This window comes from Arachis hypogaea, chromosome 13, assembly GCF_003086295.3.
Source record: "Arachis hypogaea cultivar Tifrunner chromosome 13, arahy.Tifrunner.gnm2.J5K5, whole genome shotgun sequence".
NCBI lineage: Eukaryota > Viridiplantae > Streptophyta > Magnoliopsida > Fabales > Fabaceae > Arachis > Arachis hypogaea.
This window is the reverse complement of record NC_092048.1, coordinates 138,079,075-138,100,174: the sequence shown is the minus strand read 5'-3', so window position 1 is coordinate 138,100,174 and position 21,100 is coordinate 138,079,075. Positions and strand designations below refer to the sequence as shown.

Sequence of the window (21,100 nt, the reverse complement as noted above, 5' to 3'; positions counted from 1 at the left end):
ATTATTAATGTATTAACTGAATTTTAATATTTATTATTTATGTATTTAAAAATTATATTTGAGAATTATTTATTTAATTTCATAATAAATGATATTTTTAAATTTGAATAATTTATTAATTAATTTGTACTTATTATACTATATATTTAATAATTTATTAGAAAAAGAATATTAATATAATAAATAAAAAAATAATCTAAAAAAATATTATTTCAAAAATTATAAGGACAAATAAATCCCTAACAAATTTAAATTTAGAGACAATTAGACTCCTGTCCATTTTTGAACTTGATACGTCAGCATTTTCCGTTCAGAGTTGACGAAAAAATACCCACAGAAACTACATTGTGTGACGAAATTAGGGGCAGAAACCAAAGTGGATCAATTTTATTTTGAGAGATCGCGTTGTCATTCTTAAAAATAAACAAGGACCGGATTAATACTTCACTCTTTTTTATTTATCATATAAAAATTAAAATATAAGCCCGTGCATCGCACGGGTTTAACACTAGTTATCTACATTACACACCCCTCTCCCACTTGAAAAGAAAACGATAAACTTCGTCAAACTCTCTTCTCTTCTCTTTCTTCCCGTTCTGTAAAAGATAACTCGGCGTTTGAATCTTCTACAAAATCCTGGCAATGCTTAGCTGAGACTTCCGATTTCTGAGCATCTAACTTCTAACAATTTACGCATCGACCTTGACCATCTTAGCTGCCCCTCTAGAAACTTCATGAAGGTAGTTTCCAAATACCCTCTGATCCAAAATCATGTTTGGAACCTGGAGAGAAGATTCAAATGTCAAGAACCTTAAAACAAGGACAGACAAACTAAAACAACCGAGGTCCGAGGAGAGGAGAATACCTTGTCTCCAAAGAAAATCTTCGTATTATTAGCAATGGACTCGATAAACTTAAGCTCAAGAAATTCAGGGGTAAGCTTCAACTTGTTTGCTTCAGCTTCCTTTGTTACACTAAAATCTCAAAGGCAACAGAATTAATCATTTCTTTTTTCTAAGACCATGGATTACAAAATGAAATATGAAATTCATAAACTTGCATCAAAGAATTTAGGAATATAAAATCTCACCGGTAGAAATCCGCATCTGCAAGACTCTTTTCACGTGCCAGATACATTGCATTCTCGATTTCTTCTTGTCGTCTAGCACTATCCTTTTCCAACAACTTTTGCTCCATAAGGATCCTGCTAACATTAGCATTCTTCTCAGCCTCACTAATAGCCATCTTCTTGATTGTCTCTGCCTCCTTCTCAGCTACTTTCTGCTTCTCAATAGCAATTAAGACCTATCCGATAATATGCAAAGCACATTGCTGGTTAGCCTCATTCAAAACAGAGAAAAGGACATACCGTTTACAGTAAAAAATAAACCTTAGTACGCTCCTCTTCCATTTGTTCGAAGTTTCGTCTTATGCTATCCGGAATTGTGGGTTTTGTTACACGGACACTGATGATCTCAATACCCGGAGCATAGCGGGTGCAGTCAACTTGAAGAGCATCTTTCATCTTTTCATCAATCTGAAAGGGCTCCAATGCTTGCCTTGTTATGATTTTATTAAGAACAAAGAAATGGAAGGACATATTGATTTAATTCATCTATTACAGAGGAGAAAAAGCCACAAAGTCCAGAATGATAAAATCTTTAAGACTTGCATAAAATCCTTTCCCACGGTCTGTGGATGACAATAGGAGCCACAATTTGCTAAGCACAATTACATCGTTCAACTATGAACCCTAGACAATTACATTGGCTTAAATTGAATTCCCAGTAATTTTTGCCCCATTAAAAATCTGTATTAGATTTAAATTAAACTGTTGGTTTTAAATTATACTTGTAAAAATTCAGACCTAACCTGATCAAACACATCTATATAGACTTGTTGAAGACTGTGAGAGCTGCAGAACTGATTAATCTCATGATGAATTTTATCATATATCCATGTCTTATCATACTCCACACCATAGTTGAGCAATGTCTCATAGACAAATTCTTTGCTGAGTCGGTTAACAACCTACAAAAGAATACACATCATCGCATATATAATTAAGGATGTAAAGGGTACACCACTTGTTAATCAGAAACATTGCAGAAGAAAAGATGCACTCGTTAGTACCTCGATCTTCCCAAAATTAATCATGACACCACCTTTAGTACCACATGGTATATCTGTCACCTGCGACGGTAGGTGTAATCCCAAAATTGAACTTATAGAGCGAAAATAAATGACAATTCAAAGTTGTTATAATAAATTTACCATATCTGTCTGAAGTGTCACTTGTACAGGTTCATACTGAGTTATGAAAGGCATTTTTAGATGGAAACCTGGAACAATATTGACCGAGATCAGAAGCAAAAACTTGTTTGCAAGCACATATTGAAGAAAAAAGGAAAACATTGAAGAAATAGAGCAAAGAGTGGTTGGTACCTGGATCCGAAATGGTTTTCAAAAGGGCACCTCCCCTCCAATATACTCCCACATGGCCTTCCGGAACTTGGTGCAGAATGGATAATGAATTTTTGAAGGATGGTGATCCCGAAGGAACCAGAACCTGTAGGTAATATCTCGTATATGAAGAGATGTTTTCCAAAGTAGTAAACAGTACAAAAAAAACGATAACCAAGCATTATTATACTAGTCAACTTTGGTGAGAAACCCTATCCACTTCACTAAAACTTCCAACCTAGATAATATTTACAGCGCAAACCACAAACGAAAATAGTAAAGCACCAACAAATGCACTATGGCATTCTTTGAACTGATTTCCTTCCCGAAAACATAGTAATAAAGAACTAATGACATAAAGAACAATGCATTACCACAATAGACCATTCATGATCATTTTGAGTTAGGTTAGAGTACCTAAGGGTTTCTCAACCTAGAAAGCAAAGCTGCGACTAAGAGCAAACATGTCTATTGACGAGAAATCTTCCAATAGTAAAAGGAATTTAACTTGTGAGATATCCAGAAAATCGATGAATGAAAGGGAAAGAAACGGCACTATGCAGGAACGCAACGCGAGGCATAAATCAAAACTAATTGGTACTCTACTTGCTACAGTTATAGCAAATCAGAAAACCGAATTGGTAAAGTATCCATTGGACGAATGAGATTTGTAGCTAGGAGTACAAGATCAAGAGCAACAAAAGCGTGAGTTTCCAGATGCAACATTACATACTGATGGAATGCTGCAATAGTGCAAATGTGAAGTGGAGAGATATACATACCATGGCGACAATGGCGAGGAAGATGAGGAAGGGGACGAGAATCGAGGAGGTGGAATCAGGTTGGCGCGGCATCGGAGGAGTGAAAGGTGTTTGTGGTCGTTGCGGCGGCGGGGTATCCATGGCGGTGGAACAACGAAACAAACACGCTAGTGACTGGCCCTTAAACTTAACGTCACTCCCTTTGATTATCTGAGTTGTGTTATGTTGTGTATACTCTTCGCTGCGTTTCTATTTGCAACATTTATATAAACGGTTCAGCTAACTCCAATTAGCTAGTTAGAAAAATAAAAAATTTAAATCTTCTCGATTTTAAATTTGTATTTTAGTTATTTTTAAATAATTTTTTTATATTTTTTTCTCTACTTATAAAATAAATAATAAAAAATTATATTTTTTAAAATAAAATTTAAAATTTAAAAAATATAAATTTAAAATTAAGTTCGTTAGGAGGCAAATAAAAACAACTTTCTAGTCATTATCTTAGTTTCTCAAATTTTAAAATAAAAAATAAAAAATGACTTAATTGACTTGTTATATAATTAATTTCTTAGATTTTTTGTTTAAATAAATAATTATATCTGTATATTTTAAATTATAAATATTGTTACTGTACTAAAGTAGGAATTTTGTATAAGTAATTTCATAGAAGATGGCAATGAAATTTCACTCTCTCTTGCTTCTTTTCTCCCATCATAAGATGGCAAAGTGTTAGAAAGTAGCGAGTAATTTAATATAAAAATTTTGTAAACTCAATTCGAAGTAGTTGCTTGTAGTTTGTTGAGAAACTTCAGGTGCTTGGCCACATGGAAGAATGAAAACATGACTCTTTGACATAGCAATAATAGCATCCACTATCTATTTAAAATAGAAATCTTGAGTAGGTTGATCATTCAGGCTATTCAAGTGTCAAGATTTTAGACTATTCAAGTGTCGAGATTTTAGATTACTCATCACTGTCTGTTATATATATATATATATATATATATATATATATATATATATATTAATAATATTAATAATTTTTAATGATAACTATTACACTTAATTTATAAACCTATTGTTTCTCTTACATACTCTTTTTTGGAGGGAAATTATGGAGAAATTTAAAATAAAATTTTATATAATTGTAGTTCGAATTTCGAATGCACCTATCTTCTTTGTTGTTTATATAAGTACATACATATATATCAATGTGCAAAAATATATAAACTAACATGGGTGAAAGATGTGACTTTTTTAAAGAAATCTCTACAAAGAGAACATATTGGATCATTAAAATTTATGTTGTAAGGATGTGGTATGGTCCTCCACGACCAAATAGTAGTGAAGTTGGTGCTTTAGAGATTGCATTGCACGACTCGAAGGTTTGCTTAAACCATGTTAACTTCTAAATTATTATCCAAAATTTGTTCAAACTATCATATAACATTATTGTTATTTTATTGTTACCAGGACAATAGGATACACTGCACGATTCCAAAATCAGTAGTACGACTGTTCCGACCCATTCTGTCGGAAAGACAGTTATATAGTATTTCTTCTTTTATAGTCCAAAAGAACAATATGTGGATGAAGTGCAGCTCCCTTCAGTATGGGATCACATTATTACAAAGAAGCATGGTTGTTCACAAGGTTGTCAAACTCGCGAGTCTAAGTAAACTCTTGGAGCTGACCTAGACTCGACTCGCGAGTTAACTCGTAAACTCGTACGAATTCACCTGTTATGAAGTTCACATATATATATATATATATATATATATATATATATATATATATATATATATATATATATATATATATATATACTCAATTATAACCCTTCAAAATTAATAATATTAATCTTAAAGCACATAATAAATTAAAATAATAGCATACATTATAACAAATACTTTAAAATACACATTCAAATTCTCTATAATTATTCTTATACAAATACAACATAGAATACACAAAATTAAAAATTCTAAATTTGTAATACTAAATCTTTAGTTGAACATTGAACAATATCAAATAATTAAATTAACAATAATCAAAATAATTAATTACTAATCAGCCATGAATGGATGAATCATCTGGCCATCTAAAATTAGAAGCAATAAAATTTAAAAAGAAAAAAAATCAAGAAGCAAAGGCTCAAAGAAAGGGCAAAAGACATACAAAAAATAGAGGATACAGAAGAAAAGAAGGGGCAAAATCCTAGCAACAGCAAATCGAAGACAAGGGTGCAGCAGGCAGCAGTGGTGAGGGTGCAGCAGCACAAAACGACGGTGACAAATAGTCATGGATTTCACTATGGTGCAAACCAGAGCAGAGATAGGACTGTAGGAGAAGTAGTCGAACTTGTGAACGGTGATAGCACGATGGAGTTGCAGATAGTGGAGATGTGAAGAAATACAAAGTAGAGGGCAACATAGGTAAAATTCACAAAGACAATGACGCAAATCAGAGCAGAGGTAATAGACTCAGTCGAACAACGGCAGCTCGACAGGAAACGGCGACTGCGGCAGAACATGGAGAAAGTGAGACTTGAGAGAAACGACGTAGATGAGTGAGTTTTCTTTCATTCTTTGGGAGTGTTATCGTAACCCTAATAAAAAAAGTGTTTTTTTTTTGTTTCAAAATCATGCCTTTTTGAGCAAAAATGAAGAAAAACACAAACTCGCTAACTCGATCCTAGACTCACGAGTTTATCCGAATTTGACCGAGTCTAGCCGAGTTTATTCAGGATAGAGTCTATGCCCGAGTCAAGTCGATTCCATATCTAAACTCGTAAACTCGAGAGTTTGACAACAATGGTTGTTCATATCCCTCAACCGCTCTTTCCGTTTCAACCATTTACATTTAGGAGTATTGCGTCTATGCAAGAAGAAAGGCTTGATCAGAATTTTCTTTTTGGTAATAGTTTAGTTCAGACTCTGTTTAATGTTATTTTTTTTATGATTTATCCATTAACATAGAACATCTTTTTGCATTATAGATGTGCTAGCAGAGGTTATAAGGAAGGATGGTTGTTAGTGGAAGACCTTGAGTAAGTGTTGTGTATTTAAAACCTTATGACAATCAAGTTGATGCACAACTCATTTAATTGTTATCAAATATGCTAACTTACAATATATCAGGAAGAATTCTATTAGTTGTACCTTATTTGGTTCACTGGTGGACTTGATACAACCCTATTTAGATGGTGACAAGACTGAACCTCTCATAGTTGCATTCCAACTATTCAGAGCAAAGGAATGGAATGAATCTAATTCTATAAATGATTTAAAATTTTAATTAAAGATGCTTTTTAGAATAATGCAGATATTTATTGTTTTGTCTTAATCTTCAGGGAAGATTAGTATTCAGAGTAGTTTTGACACGTCTAACATCCACATAAATCCCAATATTAAGGAGGCCGAACTATTTAAAGAGGTATATATCTGTTAATAAGTTCGTGGAAATAAAATATCATGTAAATTTACTCAATCTTCTGTTATATAGTTTGGTGGACAGCACTCAAGGTGATAGTTGTTTTTCATCCCAGAGGATAAGTCATATGTCATCCAGTTCAAATCGATCTGCTATCGATGAGCTCAGAAACGGGATATGCAAAGTTGAAACAATAGACAGTGTGTTGAATGCAAGTGATGTGAGCATATAAAAGAACCATATATCCTTTTGAATATGGCCATACACTATTATTTATTATTTTAAGAACAACAATTTTTTTTGTTTAGGTTGGATTTAAATGGATACTATGTACGATTGTTGACTTTGATGTCGGGAGGAATGGTTGGTTCTTCATAGCTTGCAAGTATTTTCATAAAAAATGCAAAAAGATAAAGGAGAGATTTGAATGTGACCATTGCCGCAAGAAGGTGGTTCAGATAGACTTGCAGTATAAGCTTCAAGCTTATGTTTCTGATGCAACTGGAAGTATATGTGTAGTCTTGTGGGATACCGAAGCAAGCCAAATTGTAGGGTTGAGTGCAACCAAAGTCAGGTACAATGAACATATTGCAATTTGTTTATCCTCATTTAAAACATAGCATTAACACCCTATTGATTATTTTAAGAATTTATAATGAAGGATGATTCTGATGACTCTTACCCGGAGGTACTGAAGACGGCCTTGGGATGAAGTTGCTATTAAGGATTAATGTGAAAAGTAGTAATTTGAGTGGTAATGAGAATGTCTATAATGTCACAAAAGCTTGCCTTGATGAGCACTTTATCCATAAATACAGCCAGTCTGTAAATGAACAATATGTGGAGGTAAGAAAATTTGAAAATAGCAAACTTTACAATAAATTTATATAGTTTAAACGACCTATTTCTCTAAAAAAAATCATGCAGAACAAGTCTATCAGATATTGCAGGAGTTGGATAATGTTACTAGCTTGGATTGTACTACTGATGTTGTTTATCTCGGTGATGATAAATCTGTCCAAAGTGGACAGGTAAGTTTTTTAGTGTATAGAAAAGGAAATTTCAATGATTAAAAAGTATGATTAGAATGTTCAAGATTACTAACTATTTAATTTGTTTTGATCATCAGAAATCCGTCAATGAGTCTAAGACAATTACCAGGGGCAAGGGAAGAGCTAAAAGGATTTATGCAGGAATTATAGGAGTAGTTGCGAAAAACTTGGAGAGTACACCCTTAGGGCAGTTGTCAAGTACTAAGAAGCCAAGGTTGAGTAGTAAGAAAGAAAAGAATCTCTAAACTCTGTTCTAACTTAGAGAGCTAAAAGGATTGATACATGAATTATAGGAATAATTATGAAAGACTTGGAAAGTATACTCATAAGGATGTTGTCAAGTACTAAGAAGTCAAGGTTGAGTATTAAGAAAGAAAATCTCTAAACTTTGTTCTAACAGATGGTATTTAGTTTAATTAGTAATGATGTTTATGTCTCTAGAAAGTGTGCTTTTAGAATTTTGTTTTCTAATTTGTATTGATGCTAATGACTTAATCTTTCTTGCATGGAGTAACCCATATCAATATAATTGTTGATTATAAATTATCTATCTATATTCCAAACTTACAATTATCATATTGTAGAGTACAATATATATACAATATAATTTACAAGGAACTGATTCAATAACAATTATACATAAGAGAATCATTTACAAATTAGTAAAAGAAATATTAGAATACGATATATCAACTTTTACTATTTTCAATCGTTATTTAATTAATAACCTTTAGAGGATAGTCAAGGCATGCAACCAAATATATAGATTGTAAAATATATATATATATATATATATATATATATATATATATATATATATATAATAAATGACTGCAAATATATCTGATTTTAATATTATATTTATTCATATACAAAAAACTGTTGACAAAAGACAATCAAAATATATTAAATGTTGGGTTAAATCATCCCTTTCAGCATAGGTAAACCTATGCTCATTCAATGTTTGCTTATGCTATAAAAAAGGATTTTCAATGAGGCATTGTATATTGTTTTAACAGCGATATACATTTAAAATAACAAGTAATGTTTTACATTGGAGTCTGTGAAACCAAACACAGTTTGAAATAGTAACCTTTAGATTTTGTTGGGCATAGTTCTTTTCTAGAATTTATATTTGAAGGTTAAAAAAAAGGGTTTAAACAATAAATTAAAATCACACATGTGACTCCTATATAGCCTAAAGTAGTTACTATAAATACCCCATACAAGGATAATCATCATCAGATTATAGGTATTAATATTACATTCCTTTTGTCCACATCAACATGAGCCAAAGTGCTACCTCAGCAGAGATGAACCTAGAACAAGTTTTTCCGGATGATAACTTGCTTGAAATTTTTAGGAGAAGCGAGCCAAAAACAACAGCAAGATGCAGGGCACTAGGTAAAGTATGGAATGCGATATTATCTTAATATAGTTTTATGAAGGAGAACACGTTTGCAACTAAGGGTAAACACTTGAATCTGCTTCTTCAGGTTGGTTTAGCTGCTTGGGTGTATTCGCTAGATAACATAAGTATGATTGATTGTGTCAGTGGAGCCATCATACCATGACAGCTGCCTATTGAGATTGATCAATCTGAGTGGTGGAGTGTTATTGGGTCTAAATATGGGATGCTATGCCTGAGATATAGTATCAATGGTTTTAATTCTGAGATGTTGGTTTGGAATCCCCTTCTAAAAAGTCTTTGGTGCTTGGAAGACCCTGCTAACAAACTATGCCACCAAGCTATGATCGGGTATGCATTTAGTTTCACTCCTAGAACTGATAAGTATTTCATTGTACATGTATCAAAGAACCATATCAGAGATTGATTTTTTCACTGCAATGTATATGACTCGGCTTATGAAAAATGGAGACATGGTTATATTAAGGATCAAAGGCTGAAGAATCTGGGTGAAAGTTCTACCGTACACGGAGGCAAGGCCTTTTGGATCAATTGGGTGGGAAGGCAATCCAGTATTGCCAGTGATATAGTTATCTTTGACGTGGTGACGTTCAAAATCCAAAAAATTAAGATAAGTGATTTTCCAAACCAGGATCGAAAGCCATATTTTCAATCTATCACTGTTTTTCAAGACAATTTGTATTTAATGGGTTATGAAATATCCAATATGGGATGCCACACTATTTTATCTAAGGTTGACATTAAAACCTTCAATATTGTTCCTTGGAGAAAGTTTATGGAGAATAGACAAAGGAAAATTCATTGCAACCCTAGTTTTATCATTGGTGAAGATATAATCAGAGTTCATGAAAGGATTAAAAGTTCAAAGAGGACAACTTTGCCTCTTTCAACAGAGGTCTCAGTATCCAAAGTCAATATGATTACTCACAAAAGGAATACCATTTATTATAGTTCATGGCCTATGAGATATGTCTCAAGTCTGCTACAATTGTATCCCAAGGGTTTCTTATTCCATGTATAACAGCCCATACCACCTGCTAGCATGATATTGTCCGCTTTGGCACACAATGCCTCACGGTTTTGCCTTTGACGATAGGGATGATAGTCGAAACCCCCCCACTCACTCGTCAAAACGCGTCATGCTAGGGAGAGGAATCCACACCCTTATAAGGCATGCTTCGTTCCCCTCTCCAACCGATGTGGGACCTTACAATCCACCCCCTATGGGAGTTCAGTGCCCACGCTGGCACACCGATCCGGGTTCCAGCTCTTATACCATCTGTAACAGCCCAAACCACCCGCTAGCACGATATTGTCCGCTTTGGCACACAAGGTCTCACGGTTTTGCCTTTGACGATAGGAATGATAGCCGAAGCCCTTCACACTCATTCGTCAAAACGCGTCATACTATGGAGTGGTATCCACACCCTTATAAGGCATGCTTCGTTCCCCTCCCAACCGATGTGGGACCTTATGCCCTGAGGGTTCTGTGTTGTTAGTGGAAGTAGTATTATTAGTATTTCTTTTATATTATTAGTTGGTTTATCAAGTGTTGTAATCATGTAGTTGTATCAGTTATTGATAAGTATATCAGGAAGTGTTTCCTAATGTGACTTTTGTTCATATTCATAAGTAGTTGTATCAATTATTGATAAGTAATTGATGAAGTGTTATCACTATTTATAAAATTATTTAAAATATATATTTGATTTAATATGCTATAATGACTGATTTTAAAGAATTTTGGTTTATTTAGAAAGCCAATGTATTCATGAAATTATCTTTCAGTGTTTAAGGTTTATGGATTTAGAATTTAGGGTTTAGTAATTAGGGTTTAGAGTTAGGGTTAGGTTTAGATTTTAAGGTTTTGGATTTAGGGTTTATTATTAGATGTCTATATTATTTATTCTAAAGCAGATACCTATTTTTTAAAAAAAGCAAGATTATTGAATATCAACGAATTTTTAGACAAAAAAAATTAAAGTTAAAAAAAGAAACATCACTCAATAGCTATTCCAATCCATTGTTCACTTCCATATCAAAAAGAAAAAAAACTCACTCAGAACACTAAAATATGGTATAGCAATAGATAGAATTAGCAATATCAGAAGCAACTACAAATCTAAATAAAGTACCTGTAAAGTGAAGCCTACTGCCCTTAGTGCTCACTAACCCCAAACAATCATCAAATCAATCAATATAAACCCTATTGGATGTTCTGATAGAAGATCTTCACCCCTTCAATCATCAAATCATCCGCCTACCTTTTCACTTGCCAAGCGAACAAATTGTTTTATTCAAAGATCACGAATCATTGAAAGATGTGGTCGAAAGGCCAACTATCAATCAGTCCATGTTCTTGGAATGGTTTGAAGCAAATCGTGAATTTGAGGAAGCAAAACATTTGAGCTATGTAGACTTTCCTTCCAAATTTGTATGGAATGTAATTCCGAAAAATAGCATCAAAGAAGGTCACATAATGTAATTGGTCGTGTTTATTTTGTTCCTCCTTCGGGGGAGTCATATTATCTTAGGATACTTCTCAATTTGGTGAAAGGACCAACAAGTTATGAGGACATTCGAACATACAATGGTGTTGTTTACAAAATACAAATAATTTCGGGAGGCATGTTTTGCTCGCTGTTTGTTGGATGATGACAGGGAATATATTGAAGCCGAAGCCCTTCACACTCATTCGTCAAAACGCGTCCTACTATGGAGTGGTATCCACACCCTTATAAGGCATGCTTCGTTTCCCTCCCAACCGATGTGGGACCTTACATCTTGAGGGTTCTGTGTTGTTAGTGGAAGTAGTATTATTAGTATTTCTTTTATATTATTAGTTGGTTTATCAAGTGTTGTAATCATGTAGTTGTATCAGTTATTGATAAGTATATCAGGAAGTGTTTCCTAATGTGACTTTTGTTCATATTCATAAGTAGTTGTATCAATTATTGATAAGTAATTGATGAAGTGTTATCACTATTTATAAAATTATTCAAAATATATATTTGATTTAATATGCTATAATGACTGATTTTAAAGAATTTTGGTTTATTTAGAAAGCCAATGTATTCATGAAATTATCTTTTAGTGTTTAGGGTTTATGGATTTAGAATTTAGGGTTTAGTAATTAGGGTTTAGGGTTAGGGTTAGGTTTAGATTTTAAGGTTTTGGATTTAGGGTTTATTATTAGATGTATATATTATTTATTCTAAAGCAGATACCTATTTTAAAAAAGCAAGATTATTGAATATCAACGACTTTTTAGACAAAAAAAAATTAAAGTTAAAAAAAGAAACATCACTCAATAGCTATTCCAATCCATTGTTCACTTCCATATCAAAAAGAAAAAAAACTCACTCAGAACACTAAAATACGGTATAGCAATAGATAGAATTAGCAATATCAGAAGCAACTACAAATCTAAATAGAGTACCTGTGAAGTGAAGCCTACTGCCCTCGGTGCTCACTAACCCCAAACAATCATCAAATCAATCAATATAACCCTATTGGATGTTCTGATAGAAGATCTTCACCCCTTCAATCATCAAATCATCTGCCTACCTTTTCACTTGCCAAGCGAACAAATTGTTTTATTCAAAGATCACGAATCATTGAAAGATGTGGTCGAAAGGCCAACTATCAATCAGTCCATGTTCTTGGAATGGTTTGAAGCAAATCGTGAATTTGAGGAAGCAAAACATTTGAGCTATGTAGACTTTCCTTCCAAATTTGTATGGAATGCTAATTCCGAAAAATAGCATCGAAGAAGGTCACATAATGTAATTGGTCGTGTTTATTTTGTTCCTCCTTCGGGGGAGTCATATTATCTTAGGATACTTCTCAATTTGGTGAAAGGACCAACAAGTTATGAGGACATTTGAACATACAATGGTGTTGTTTACAAAATACAAATAATTTCGGGAGGCATGTTTTGCTCGCTGTTTGTTGGATGATGACAGGGAATATATTGAAGCCGAAGCCCTTCACACTCATTCGTCAAAACGCGTCATACTATGGAGTGGTATCCACACCCTTATAAGGCATACTTCGTTCTCCTCCCAACAGATGTGGGACATTACACCCTGAGGGTTCTGTGTTGTTAGTGGAAGTAGTATTTTGGTTTATTTAGAAAGCCAATGTATTCATGAAATTATCTTTTAGTGTTTAGGGTTTATAGATTTAGAATTTAGGGTTTAGTAATTAGGATTTAGGGTTAGGGTTAGGTTTAGATTTTAAGGTTTTGGATTTAGGGTTTATTATTAAATGTCTATATTATTTATTCTAAAGCAGATACCTATTTTAAAAAAAGCAAGATTATTGAATATCAACGACTTTTTAGACAAAAAAAAATTAAAGTTAAAAAAAGAAACATCACTCAATAGCTATTCCAATCCATTGTTCACTTCCATATCAAAAAGAAAAAAAAAACTCACTCAGAATACTAAAATACGGTATAGCAATAGATAGAATTAGCAATATCAGAAGCAACTACAAATCTAAATAGAGTACCTGTGAAGTGAAGCCTACTGCCCTTAGTGCTCACTAACCCCAAACAATCATCAAATCAATCAATATAAACCCTATTGGATGTTCTGATAGAAGATCTTCACCCCTTCAATCATCAAATCATCCGCCTACCTTTTCACTTGCCAAGCGAACAAATTGTTTTATTCAAAGATCACGAATCATTGAAAGATGTGGTTAAAAGGCCAACTATCAATCAGTCCATGTTCTTGGAATGGTTTGAAGCAAATCGTGAATTTGAGGAAGCAAAACATTTGAGCTATGTAGACTTTCCTTCCAAATTTTTATGGAATGCTAATTCCGAAAAATAGCATCGAAGAAGGTCACATAATGTAATTGGTCGTGTTTATTTTGTTCCTCCTTCGGGGGAGTCATATTATCTTAGGATACTTCTCAATTTGGTGAAAGGACCAACAAGTTATGAGGACATTCGAACATACAATGGTGTTGTTTACAAAATACAAATAATTTTGGGAGGCATGTTTTGCTCGCTGTTTGTTGGAAGATGACAGGGAATATATTGAAGCAATTGAAGAAGCAAGCATTTAGGGTTCTGGAAAATACCTGAGGAATCTATTTGCCACTCTTGTTTTCTAACTCAATGACTAGACCCCTATATGTTTGGGAGAAGACATGGAAAATACCCTTCGATGGTATATTTCATAATAGAAGATGACTACTTAACCATCCAGGTATTAACTTGCTTCTAGATTTTTTTGATTTTCAAATGACATATTTCTATATCAATGTTTGCACTTGATTTTTTTTTAATGTAAGAGTAACAATATCCAACAATGAGTTGTTAAATCTCACTCTCATAGAAATTGAGACAATTCTCAAGAGGAATAACCGTAGTCTAATGGACTACCCTGACATGCCTTTTCCTAACATTAATTTTGAGGATGGGGTTTCTTGCGATCTTTCAAATAATAACCTAATCAATGAGGAATTGTTGTACGACAGACAAGACTTAGGGTCAAAGTATTTATTAAATCTTGCGAAGATGACCACTGAGCAAAAGAATGTTTACGATACTATTATCAACAGTGTCGACCGGGGTGAGGGTGGTTTATACTTTCTACATGGCTACGGTGGTACAGGGAAGACATTCATATGGCAAACTCTTGCTGCATCTTTGCATTCGAAAGGCCAAATTGTATTAACAGTTGCTTCTAGTGGTATAACCTCTTTGTTAATTCCTGGCAGTAGAACGGCTCATTCTAGCTTTGCAATCCCTTTAATTGTTGACCAATTTTCAACTTGCAACATTACACAAGGAAGCCAATTAGCTGAGTTGATAGTCAAATCTAAGTTGATTATATGGGATGAAACTCCAATGGTTAATAAATTTTGTTTTGAAGCTCTTGATTGTACCATGAGAGATTTGCTTAAGATTGTGAACTCCAATAGTGAAAATCTACCATTTTGCGGTAAAACAGTTGTGTTTGGAGGTGATTTTCGACAGATTTTACCTGTAATACCTAAAGGTTCGAGACAAGATGTAGTTAATGCAACCATCAATTCATCTTATTTGTGGGATCATTGTAAGGTGTTAAAGTTGACTCAAAACATGAGATTAAAGGGATCTAACAACATTGAAGAATCTGATCAAAGTTTAAGGGAGTTTGCATATTGGTTATTGAAGATAAGAGATGGAAAGATTGGTGAGATTTCTTATGGTATTGGTAGAATCAAAATTCCAGATGACATCTTGATAAAAGATTGGATTAATCCAGTTGAAGCTGTTGTAACATCTACATTCAAGAACTACATTGAGGATTCAGATGACGAGAAGAAATTATAAGATAGAGCTGTGTTAGCACCAACACTTCAGACTGTAGATGAGATTAATGAATATACGAGCTTTAGTGCTGATATGGCTTGCAAGTCCGAGACACAAACAGATGTTGCTGCAACTGTTCACACCCCTGAATTTCTCAATGGTCTCAAGTCTTCCAATCTTCCAAACCACGAAATCAAATTGAAGGTTGGTATACCGATTATGCTTCTTAGAAACATTGATCATTCTTCGGGTTTATGCAATGGGAGGGGGACACGGTTGATTATTACTCAGCTAGGGAAACGAGTTATTGAAGCCAAAGTAATTACCAGTAGTAATGCAGGACAAAAAGTGTTCATACCACGTATGAACCTGTCCCCTTCTGATCATAAGATCCCCATTAAATTTAACCGAAGACAGTTTCCTATACTGGTTTCCTATGCTATGACCATAAATAAGAGTCAAGGTCAATCTTTATCTAATGTAAGCTTACTTTTAAGGAAGCCTGTTTTTAGCTACGGTCAACTGTACACGGCTCTTTCTCGAATAACAACCAGACAAGGTTTCAAAATACTAATTTTTAATGAAGCATGAAAAGAGTCAACTGTAACAGATAATGTTGTCTATAATAAAATTTTTAGAAATCTGGATTGAAGGTAATATTTCGAATGTATTTTATTTCCTTTAAAAAGTGTTATTGTGATATGAATATTTATTATGACTATTTTTTAATTTTATCACAAGAAACCTATCATGCAGAAGAAGGAAGACTTTTGTTTATAGAAAGGTGCTAATATAATCTTAGATTTATCATATTTTTTTGTTTTAATCATATGTTTTATTGCTTTATTGTTATTAGCAAAAACTTCTTTGAATGACTTCTCAAGGTTGTTTCTTCTAAGATTTCTAAGGTCGAATTTATCCTATCTTTTAAGTTATGATAGTTACATGTATCTTATAATATTAGTATGATTCACAATATATGATATATATTGATATACTTAATTCTATTAAATTTATATCTATTTCAAAGTACAGAATAACATACGCATGCAAGATTATCCATCAGAAACAAATATATTATAATTGAGATAAAGCCAAGAAATTATTTGATGTCTAAATAAATCAAGTATATCTTGACTCACTAACCTTATATGTAGATATCTATCATATCAGCATCTTGACATGCAATTCTTTCTGTCGTTCACTGTTTATTAGTAGTTATCTAGCATAGAAAAAATCATAGTGTTAAAATCAGGTTAGTCTGAAGAAGAATAAAGCAACAAGTTTGCAATTGAGTTCAGTAATAGAACAAATACTCGAAATATGCAGATCATATTAACCAATCAGAACTATAATAGCTTAACATCTCTCTACTTTGTAATATAATCTCAAGAATAATAAATTAACCAGAAGCAACTTAACATCTAACAATGGCTTAATTAATAAAAACTCAGGTATGATTTAATTATAAAGTTTTTTTTTTAGGTGGTGTGATTAAATGTGAAAACGCCAAGTAAAGTTTTTTAATTGAGGTTTTAAATTTGTGTTTGAGAAAATCAGAAAACATGTCATAGTAGCAATCGATTCTTTTTTTTTTTTCAATTATATAATATCTCAGTGTTATAACGTGGACAAATTGTATAAAGCGTTATTAAAAAATATGACATAAAATTTTTGAAAATTAAAAAAAAAAAGCCATGACAATGATGTCATAAATAATTTAATTCAGAATAATATTTTTAATTGGTTAAGTTATAGCGTTACATTATATCACTATTTTTACCAAAAATAATTTTTTAGTAAAAAGTATCTACTATATAATTGCTACTCATTTAGTATCATAAAATAGATAATTGTTGAGTTTATTATGTAAAACAATTTTTTTTTTATTTGAGACATTTAGAATAGTGGCTCAAAGACAAGGAAAAAAATCATATGCGTTGTTGAGTATATTATGTAAAAGTGTTTTTTTTTTTATTTGAGACATTTAGAATAATGGCTCAAAGTCACAAAAAAAATCATATGCGTGAATAACAATAATAATAATTAGCATGAATTCACAAATGGAACGAAACAAACGACTGCATATTAGTTCTTTATTTTTTGAAGATTATCAAAAACAAGATCGCAAAAAAGTATTTATACGGGCAATTTTAATTAAAAAAAATTATTGGTCGAAAAGAATATAATGCTGAGTGTAATAAAGATTTTTACTGGAGATCTATATTTGTAGTATAAAACAATTAAAGAATTTGTCAAAATTAAAATGATTAAATCATCAAATCCAGTGACGGAGCTACGTTCGTCACTCCGTTAATAAGAGGGCAATGGCCTCCCCAAATTAATAATTTGTAAATTCCAAGTCTCTAATCTTTTACTTTGGCCTCTCTTAATTTTCAATTTTTTTCTCTCTTAATTTACATTTTTCATGTTGTCCGCTCACAAAATTTAAGAACTCCAACCCAAATCTTGCGCAAGTTGTTAAATAGTCGTTACGCGAGTGTATCTTCATAACGATGATGTTCCTTAGCTTTAAAGTTAACTCATTAAAACCAAACTACAATTAGAATTAAAAGTTAAATAGCTTCTCAGCCAGAATATAAGAATATACAACGGAGGACATATTGGTGTGAGAAATGAATATAGAGATAGAGGTGGAGGAAAATATACAACCATAAATTATTACACGAATTCTATATCAAAACAATTATTCGTATAACATCATTTCTAAATATATGAATGAAAAAAAGAAATACAATGAAATTTAAGATTGTACAATTAACTACTTTCACATTCAAAAAATTGATAATTTATGTTTCAGTTTTAGATGGGTGTCAAAGCCAGTCAATAAAACAGATTCACTAATAATATATATATCATTTCGTGTATAAATATATTTTTGGAAAGAAAATACATATTAGGTAGGGACGGCTAAATAAATTAAATAGTGATTGGTCAGTATTTACTTTTCTCACTAATGAAGAATGAATGTGTAAAACTATTCTATAACCAAAGATTAATACATAGACCAGTAATTCACTAATAATAAATATCTTTCCATATATGGGTGGGTACAGCTAAATAAATAAAATAGTGATTTTTCAGTGTTTGCTTCTCTCACGTAGAATGAATGTTTAAACTATGTTTTAAATTCCCAAAGACGAAAGAATTTTGTCCATGTGAGTTTTTTGATAGGATTATCGCAAAGCAAACTTATAGACCACTTATATGCACATTAAAAAAAGTTACAGAATCACTTTTTTTTACACAATCACAACAAACACACAAATATTTAATATTATTATTAACGAAATTAGAATGTGCATAAGATACATATATTAGTAGGAATAATGCAATACCTTTTAGTCGAAATCTACAAGAGAAACTTTACCGAGAGAAACAGCAGATGCTTTCAGCCAGGACGTGAGGAATTCAACTCAATAGGAAGGTTAAAAAAAAAGTGAAATACAGTTAAAAAAAAAAAACACAGTTAGATCCCTGAACAAGATGGGTACAGATACAGATCCCAAACAGCAAATAATGCAATTAATTCCGAACTACTTAACAAAAATATATGAAGATATGAATATTGAAATATTCTGAAAATTGCTGGGAATATAATTTTTGAATAATATTTTATATAACTAGATATTCCGAAACAACTCTCATTGTTATTCCATACTTATAAACTCAACCAACCAAAGAGAAATATACCAATTATAATGAATAACTCAATCTTTTCAAAGAGATCTTCCGAAAATATATGTGTGGCCTTTGTGCTCTGATTATTGCATTCATAAAGCAAAATCACAAATCACTTATGTAACATACAAAAAGTTACAATCAGTTTCTTTTCACATAATCACAACAAACACGCATACCTTTTATGTTATTATTAACGAAATTAGAATTTGCGTAACATACATATATTACTAGAATAATTCAATACCTTTTATGCGAGATCCAGAGGAGAAACTGAAAAATATCAATTTCAATTAAGAAATTAGTTCTTTGAAAGAAGCAATAGAGTTTATTATCGATTTACAATTAACCAATCAAGCAATTAATAATCAATTCTATCCATCTATTAGCAATTATCAATCAATTCTATTAGAACATATTATTTAATTATAATCATACTGTCACATTCAAAATCAATATTTTTCAATTGGCAACGATTTCGAATTAGGCAATCAATAATCATATTGTAACGACCGAGTATGTTAACAATTAACAATCAATTAGAGCCACTCAACAATCAATTCAAACAATGATCATTATATCATAACCACTCAAGTCTTACGGCAGAAAGATTAAGTAACCTTCGGTGGTCCGCCAACGAGCAGAGACGAACGGCAAAATCCATGACGCAGGTCAGCGTGCAGCGGTAACATCCAAAGACGATGAGAGACGAGCAGCAACAACCACCCACAGAGACGGAGGAGAGGCGCAGGGTGGCGTGGCGAGGATGAACCACAGCTCGAGCGGAGACGAGACGAGGGAGGCGCGATGAGACACGAGAAGCCGAGTATAGAAGGAGGACTGAGGCAGGGCGTTAGGTGCAGTGATGGCGAGGACGGGCGACAACAAGATCTGACGAGCAAGAAGCAGGGAAGCACAGCCACAAGAGGTGAAGAAAGCCGCGGCGACGACGGAGGTGAGCTCCCAGCGCCCAGATCTGTGGTCTTTGTGACTGTGTGTGGCTGTGTGCCGTTAGGAATAGAGAGAAGATAGTGTGATTCATAGAGGCGGGGTTAGGTGGGTTTGAGAGTTTAGACTAGGGTTTTCTATATTAGCTTTAAAAAACAATTAAAATACCGAACTGGTCCGGGTTTTTTAAACCCACCCGTTCACAACTTTTTACCAAACCGTCCGGTTCACCATCATTTGTCAATGGTGAAAATATGATGTTGTCATATTCATGTGATGAAAATTTTTATAATTATTTATTATGTTAATATTAAATTAATATTGTTTACATACTTTTTATAATAAATTTTATAAATATATACAATGAGTTAATGAAAACTATATATATTCTATAATTATGGTTAAATATTTTTTCTAAATTTTTTTAATTTAGATGTGACCATCGGTACTTTTTGAACAAGTAATAAACATGACAGTTAAAAAAATTGTTTTCAATACAAAAATTTATATAAACAAGCTTTTGTAGGATAATGTATAAATAAAAGACTACATCGATTTTTTTTAATTAAAAGAAAATTTATGAGAATAAATTATTAGCAAATTTATATTATTTAATTTAGTTGATGTATAATCTCCGTTTTTTTTAATAGTTATTATCGCGCAACACGTGGGAAATTGGACCAGTCCAGGAAAAATTTTTGGATAATACTATTGTGTCGAAGGAAAAATTTTTTCTCATATGCGCGTGGCAAAAGTGACGCGTGTTAGCATTACTTTTATATTGATAGACAACTTCCGTGTCAAAAAGCAGAATGAGTAAAATATGTCAATATCATGAATGTTAATTACGTTAGATTAATTTACTTTTAACAATGATAATTTATTTGTTGGGCTTTATTGATTTGTAAAAAGTTCAACTTTAAATTTTTGTGAATATTATCTAAAAGGTAGAAATTAGTCCCTGAAATAACAAATTAAAATATAATAATAACAACAACAA

At 32.5% G+C, this 21,100-nt stretch overlaps 3 protein-coding genes across 7 annotated transcripts; 2 read left to right on the top strand and 1 right to left on the bottom strand.

The window, feature by feature from the left end:
* Window positions 1-436: 436 nt before the first annotated feature.
* Window positions 437-20,222, bottom strand: LOC112791990 (uncharacterized). 5 transcript variants are annotated; one of them, XM_072213231.1, is made up of 14 exons: window positions 19,773-20,222; window positions 18,810-19,425; window positions 16,597-16,672; window positions 7,339-7,479; window positions 4,695-4,963; window positions 3,246-3,473; window positions 2,446-2,569; window positions 2,275-2,342; window positions 2,134-2,193; window positions 1,873-2,031; window positions 1,391-1,537; window positions 1,091-1,305; window positions 866-974; window positions 437-782 (listed from the first exon to the last, which is right to left on the bottom strand). In XM_072213231.1, exons 6-14 carry the CDS (start codon window positions 3,363-3,365, stop codon window positions 690-692), a joined length of 1,095 nt encoding a protein of 364 aa, XP_072069332.1. In that variant the 5' UTR covers window positions 3,366-3,473; window positions 4,695-4,963; window positions 7,339-7,479; window positions 16,597-16,672; window positions 18,810-19,425; window positions 19,773-20,222; the 3' UTR covers window positions 437-689. The 5 variants fall into 5 exon arrangements, with proteins under 5 accessions (XP_072069332.1, XP_072069330.1, XP_072069333.1 ...); XM_072213229.1 differs by having other exon boundaries at window positions 18,810-20,162; XM_072213232.1 differs by lacking the exons at window positions 4,695-4,963; window positions 7,339-7,479.
* On the top strand, window positions 14,527-15,471 carry LOC140177774 (uncharacterized). The gene has a single exon (XM_072210938.1). It carries the CDS (start codon window positions 14,527-14,529, stop codon window positions 15,469-15,471), a length of 945 nt encoding a protein of 314 aa, XP_072067039.1.
* Window positions 15,544-16,041, top strand: LOC140177773 (uncharacterized). Its single transcript, XM_072210937.1, has one exon. It carries the CDS (start codon window positions 15,544-15,546, stop codon window positions 16,039-16,041), a length of 498 nt encoding a protein of 165 aa, XP_072067038.1.
* Window positions 20,223-21,100: the final 878 nt, after the last annotated feature.